A 7,483-nucleotide genomic window follows, 5' to 3' on the forward strand; every position below is an offset into this window, starting at 1 on the left:
AGAAAATTAATTTTCAAACTAAAAATGTTTAATTTTATTTAAAAAAAGATGATTTTTCAACAAAATACGTAAATTCTCAACCAGAATGTTGATTTTTCAATTTAAAAAAATCAATTTTTAATGAAATAGTTTTAATTATTAAATAAAACATTAGTTTTTTTTTTATTTTCAACCGAAAAGATGAATTTTCAAATAAAATGATAATATTTGAATTTTCAAATAAAAAGATAAACTTTTAAGAAGGAAGATTAAATTTCAAACAAAAAGATTAATTTTTAAATGAAAATACGGCTTTTAAACGAAGTACATGAAATCCTAAACAAAACGTTGAATTTTCATCTGAAAAAAATGAATTTTTCACCAAATAAATAAATTTTCAGAAAAAAATTTGTTTTCAACCAAAGTGATAAAGTTTCAACTAAAATGATGAATCTTTAACTGGGATATATGAATTTTAGATCAGAGATGAATTTTCAAACAAAAAGATTAATTTTCAAACTAAAAATATTTAATTTTATTTAAAAAAAAAAAATGATTTTCAACAAAATACGTAAATTCTCAACCAGAATGTTGATTTTTCAACTAAAAAAGATCAATTTTTAATTAAATAGTTTTAATTATTAAATAAAAAATTAGTTGTTTCGTTTTCAAACAAAAAGATGAATTTTCAAAAAAAAAAAAATGATAATATTTGAATTTTCAATAAAAAGATAAACTTAAAAAAAAGATTAATTTTTAATAAAAAAAATTCATTTTTAAACAAAAATACGGTTTTCAAACAAATTACATGAAAACCTAAACAAAAAGTTGAATTTTCAACTAAAAAAGACGAATTTTTCATTAAATAGACAAATTTTCAGAAAAATTTATTTTCAAACCAAAAATGATTAGTTTTATAAAAAAAATTATTTTTCAACAAAATATGTAAATTTTCAACCGGAATGTTGATTTTTCAACTAAAAAAGATCAATTTTTAATGAAATAGTTTTAATTATTAAATAAAAAATTAGTTTTTCACAAAACATTGTTTTGCAACCAAAGTCTTAAATCCTAAACTAAAATGATGAATTTTCTACTGGAATAGATGTGTTTTAAACGAAAAATATTTGATTTTTAACCAAAAAAGTTTTCAAGCAAGTTGTTTTATTTTAACCCGAAAAGATGATTTTTAAAATAAAATGATAATTTGTTACATACATTATTTGAATTTTTAATTAAAAAGATAAACTTTCAATGAAGAAGATTAATTTTCAAACAAAAAGATTAATTTTTATACGAAAAATACGATTTTTAAACAAAATAAAAGAATTTTCAATTAAATAGTTGAATTTTCAACTAGAAAGGACAAATTTTCAAGAAAATAGTATAATTTTGAACTAAAAAAGAATAGTTTCCCTCAGAAAAATTTAAAAATTGAATTTTCTATTCGAAATATTAGTTTTCCACAAAACAAATTCCAACCAAAGTGATGAATTTGTAATGACAGTTGGATTTTTAAATAAAAAGATGAATTCTCAACGAAGAAGATTAAATTTTAAAGGAAAAGACTTATTTTCTACTAAAAAATACGATTTTTCAAGAAAGTTACGTCCATTTTCTATAAAAACGTTTAATTTTGAACTAAAAAAAAAAAAAAAACAGTTTTCAGACAAAAATGGAATATTTCAATTTTCAGTTAAAAATATTAATTTTCAACAAAGAAAAAAGAATTTCGACCAGTCATGAATTTTTAACGAAAATGATAAGTCTTCAACTGGAATAATTCAATTTTAAACCAAAAAGATAATTTTTCAAATAAACATTGATTTCGGATTTTTTCATCACTAGATGGCGCATCGCAGTTTAATCATTTCCAATAGAAAATACGATTTTTTAAATCCTTATCCAAAATGTATATAAATTCTGATTAGTCACTACAGAGTGTCACCTATTTACCTTTTGTCACCTATTTTCCATTTTGTCACCATTTTCAGTTGAAATAGTACAATTTTATTCAAAATTACAACTTGAATAAGAAATACAGTTTTTATTACACTTTCCTAATCGATGAATCTTGAACCAAATGATCGAATTTTCAAACCAAAAAGATTAAATTTCAACCAGGAAGAGTTGCATTTTCAAACATAATCTTAAATTTTAAATTTAAAAAGATTTTCTATCCAAAAATACAAGTGTTAAAAAAATCAGTTGAAATTTTGATAAAAAAGATTGCTTTTTAAGAAAATAGTTGAATTTAGATTAATTATAAAATTAAAATATAATTTTTTTCAAATAAAAATAATTAGCTTTCAATAAAAAAGGTTGAATTTTTAACCAAAGAAGATGATTTTTAAACAAAGCAGTTAAATTTTCAACCAAATAGTAGAATTTTTAAGCAAGAGATGAATTTTTAGACAAAAGGTGATATTTTTTTAAGCAAATAGTTTAATTTTCCACCCAAAAAGACGATTGTTTAAGTAAAAGAGAATTTCCAATCCAAAAGTATCAATATTCGACAAAAAAAGATGAATTTTCTACAAAAGTATAAATTTTTGACCAAAAACGATGACTTTTTCAAAAAAATCGTTGAATTTTTCGCAAAAATTTTGTTTTTTAAGTAAAATAGAATACTTATTAAACAAAAATATAATAATAGACTTTTCAAATAAAAATAATTTTAACAAAAGACTTTAATTTTCAATAAAATAGTTCAATCTTCAACTAAATAGTAGAATTCGTAACCAAAAAATAGAATTTTAAACCAAAAAAATGATTAATTAAAAATTCCACTCCTTGGTTGAAAGTTGAATGAATTTTTAAAAATTTCATTTTTTTTCGTTGAAGATTCTTAATTTTAATTGAAAGTTAGTTTTTTTTTGTTAAAAAATTAAGTTAAAAATTCGTCTTGTTGTAAACAAAGTTTTAAAAACTACAAATTCAAATATTTGGTTAAAAAAGTCGACTGATTAATTTTAAATTAACTTTTTGGTTGTTATTTCACGTTCTTGTTTTTAAAATTAAATTGTTTAATAGAGAATTGGTTAAAAATTCAAGATTTTGCTTAAAAAATTATGTTTTTTTGTTGTTGAAAATTCGTCTTTTTTTGGTAGAAAATCAATTTTTTTGGTCAAAATCAAATCATGTTGAAAATATATACTTTTTGGTCAAATTTAACTGTTTTTTTTTTTTATTTTAAATTAAAATTTGGTTGTGGAAGTATGAACTATAACATTTTTTGATAAACATTAATGTTTTTTCTTGAAATTTCAACAAGTTGTTTAACATTATTTTCCATTCTTGATTGAAAAATTTTTCTTGGTGGAAAATTGATTGCTTGGTAGAAATTTCCTCTCGTTTAGGTTAAAAATGCAACTGCTTCGATAAAGATTGATCTATTTTTGTTTATGTTTAAACTATTTTATTAAAGATTAAAAAATTTGACATAAAATTCAACTTTTTTGTAGAAAATTCGTTTTTATCGTTGTTAATTTGATTGAACATTAATTTTTCTCAGTAGAAATTTATCTGCTTAATTTTTTGGTTAAAAATTGAACTTTTATGATTAAAAAATGCAGACGATTTTTCTTTTTTTTTTTTGAAAATTCAACAATTTGGGAACGGATTTCACTATGTGGTAAGAAATTGAATGGCTTTGTAAAAAAATAGTTTTAATTTTTTTTAAATTGAAAATTAGTTCTCAGTGGAAATGTAAATACTCCATTTTTCAGGTCGACCGTTTTAATCGAAGAAAAAAATGACTGGTCATCTCCCGGTTTATAACAAATTACAACTTGTTTCTTTTTCTTATTTAAAATTTGTTTATAACCTATTTGCAACCTATTTTAGAAAAAAAAAATGTCACCTATTCACCTTTTTTGACGACAATAAATACTGTGATGACTGTGATTAAATTCTCAAAGCGCATAAAGTTAGAGCATATTCTCATGCTCGTGAGAATTTTTCCGGGGACCTAAACTCTTTTGAACACCAGACTGGGATCGAGAGGCACTGGTTGTAAAATGAATAAATCAATTTTCGTTGTAGGTGGATTTTGCGCTTGATTGGCTGTTTCTGGAAAGTGGAAGAGCAGTTTATCGCCAGGGTGACGAATCAGATTCGACTTTTATCGTTTTAAGTGGTCGTTTGAGATCCGTTATTACGTATGAAAATGGAAAGAAGGAACTCGTGGCTGAATATGGAAAAGGGGACTTGGTGGGAATCGTGGAAATGGTGACGCAAACTCCAAGGTCGACGACTGTCATGGCTGTTCGAGATTCAGAACTGGCAAAATTACCCGAGGGACTCTTCAATGTAATCAAACTCCGTTATCCGATTGTGGTTACGAGGCTGATTAATTTACTGGGACATCGGATCCTTGGAACCTGGAAACAGGCGCCCAAAACTGGGGGCAGTGGAACTCAGTCAGTATTTTTTTTTTTAAATTATTATTGCAGGCCTCGTACTCACTATACAATTATTACTGTTTATTATATATGGAAAAAGTGATACAACCTTCAATTAATTTAGTTTTCGAGGAAAAAGATGAATTTCCAAAACAAAAGATTAATTTTCTACCAAAGAAGATGAATTCTCAACAAAATTGATAATTTGACGATTTGAATAATTTGATCATTTATAGACTAAAGTATAAAATTTTAAAAGTTGTTTTTTAATTTTTTAGAAATATTAGGTAAGTAAACTAGACATTTTTCTGAAAAAAAGAATTTTCAATCGTTTAGTTAAATTTTCAATCAAAAACATGAATTTTTAAGCATAAAGATTAAATTTCTACAAAAAAAAAAAAAAACGAGAATTTTCAACAAAACATGTCAATTTCTAAATAAATGGTTTTTTATTTTTAACAAAAAATTGAGTATAAACCAAAAAGACGAATTTTCTATAAAACAGTTTAATTTTGTAGACGAGAATATAAAATAAAAACAAAAAAGTTTATTTAAATCCAATCAGTTGAATTTTCAATAAATTAGTTAAATCTTCAGTTAAAAAATTTCTTTCTAACCAACACAAAATTGTATTTCAACTAGGAGTATAAATCTTTAATAATTTTCTACCCAAAAGAGAAATTTTCAACAAATTAGATCAATTTTCGACTAAATAGTTTGAAAAACAATTGATATGTTAGTCCAAATTTGATTTGATTTATGTTTAGCTTATTGTAATTTTTTATGTTAAAATGTTTTTAATTAATATTTGAATTTTCATTAAAAAAATATTAATTTTCTACCAAAAAAATACAAACTTTCAACAAAATACACACATTTTTAACCAAATAGTTCAATTTTCTACAAATTAGATAAATTATCAACTAAATAGTTTGAAGAACGAATGATATGTTAGTCTAAAGTTTATTTGATTAATGTTTAGTTTATATATTTTCTCGTTTCTAAAAATACATTTTTAAGTAAACAGTTGCATTTTCAACCAAGGAAATTAATTTTTTATTAAAAAAAGAGGAATGTTTAATAAATTACATACATTTTCAACTGAATAATTTGAATAATAGATGTAATGCTAATCCTAATTTATATTTTATTACTTTTTAATTTATATTTCTATCGTCTCTACACATTTATAACTACATAGTTTAATTTTATCAACAAAAAATTAATTTTTTTAACAAATATTTGAATTTTTTAATGAAGAAGATTAATTTTCTACCAGAAAAGACGAATTTTCATCAAAATACATACATTTTTAACGAAATATTTGAATTTTCAACCAAGAAGATTAATTTTTCTAACAAAAAGAGAAATTTTCAACAAAATAGTTTGAACAGCGGATGCGATTTTAGTCCAAATTTGATTTGATTAATGTTTGGTTTATTTAATTTTTCGTTTATAATTTTTTTTTAAATTATTGGTTGAATTTTCATCACAAAATTATAATTTTCTACCAAACGAGATGAATTCTCAACAAAATACAAAAATTTTGAAACAAATAATTGAATTGCGAATCAAGAAGAATAATTTTCTACCAAAAAAGACAAACTTTCAACAAAATACACAACTTTTTAACCAAATAGTTCAATTTTCCTCAAAAAAGACGAGTTGTCAAGAAATTAGATAAATTTTCAATTAAATAGTTTGAAAACGGATGAGATTTTAGCCCAATTTTTAGTTAAAATTTTTTTTCGTTTTCACGATGAATTCTCAACAAATTACATAAATTCTGAAAGAAATATTTTAATTTTTCTCAAGAAGATTAATATTCTACGAAAAAAGACGAAACGAAACAATTTTAACAATAGATGTATTGTTAATCCAAATTCTGATTTGATTAATTTTTTATTTATATTTTTTTCGTCTCTAAAAATTTTTAACCACATTCTTTCATTTTCAAAAAAGATGAGTTTTTTTACCAAATTTTTGAATTTTCAAACAAGTAGATTAAGGTTTTTACCAAAAAGATTAATTTTTAACAAATTAGATTAATTTGCAACCAAATAGTTTGAAGAACGGATGAGATGTTCGACAAAAATTTTTTTTATTCATGTTTTTTTTCGCTTCTCAATGTTTTTAACTAAATGGTTGCATTTTCATCACAAAATATTGATTATCTAGCAAACGAGATTAATTTGTTTTTAAAATACATAAATTTGGAACAAATAATTAAGTTGTGAATGAAGAATACTAGTTTTGCTAAAAAAAAAAAAAGGAATTTTCAACTCAAAAGTTTGAACAGCGGATGAAATTTTAGTTGAAATTTGATTTGATTTTGTTTAGTTGATTTTTTTTGGCGTTTCTAACATTTTTTAAATTAATTATTTAATTTTTCAAAAAAAAAAAATATTAATTTTCTACCAAACAAGATAAATTCTCAAATAAATACAAAAATTTTGAAATAAATAATTAAATTGCGAATCAAGAAAATTGATTTTTCTAATAAAAAGAGGAATTTTCAACAAATTAGATAAATTGTCAACTAAATAGTTTGAAGAACGGATGAGATGTTAGTTCAAATTTTATTTAATTATTCTTCAGTTTATTTATTTATTTGTTTTCGTTTCTTAATTTTTTTCACTAAATGATTGAACTTTCATTAAAAAAGATTATTTGTCTACTAAAGAAGATGAATTCTCAACAAAATACAAAAATGTTGAAACAAATAATTGATATTTGAATCAAGAAGATTAGTTTTCTACCAAAAAAGACGAAGTTTCAACAAAATACACAAATTTTTAACTAAATAGTTCAATTTTAAATTTTTTGTTCAATTTTTAGTTTATATATAAATTTTTTTCGTTTTTAAAAATGTTTAATTGAATGGTTGCATTTTCATCACGAAAACATTGATTTTTTACTACACAAGATGAATTTTCTAAAAATTACATAATTTTTTAAACAAATACTGAAATTTTGTATCAGGAAGACTAATATTCTACGAAAAAAGACGAAACTTCAACAAATTACATAAATTTTTAACCAAATAGTTGAATTTTCTAACAAAAAAATTAAGTCTTTACGAAAAAGAGGTAATTTCAAAC

General features: G+C 22.3%; 1 protein-coding gene across 1 annotated transcript in view; it reads left to right on the forward strand.

The window, feature by feature from the left end:
• LOC117180689 (neuropathy target esterase sws) overlaps positions 1-7,483 on the forward strand; it is a 95,130-nt gene that overhangs the window by 28,647 nt on the left and 59,000 nt on the right. Inside the window, exon 6 of the mRNA XM_033373179.1 lies at positions 4,024-4,400. Coding sequence (XP_033229070.1) covers positions 4,024-4,400 — 377 coding nt within the window. The remainder of the gene's footprint in view (positions 1-4,023; positions 4,401-7,483) is intronic.

The sequence above is a fragment of the Belonocnema kinseyi genome, chromosome 9 (assembly GCF_010883055.1).
Source record: "Belonocnema kinseyi isolate 2016_QV_RU_SX_M_011 chromosome 9, B_treatae_v1, whole genome shotgun sequence".
NCBI lineage: Eukaryota > Metazoa > Arthropoda > Insecta > Hymenoptera > Cynipidae > Belonocnema > Belonocnema kinseyi.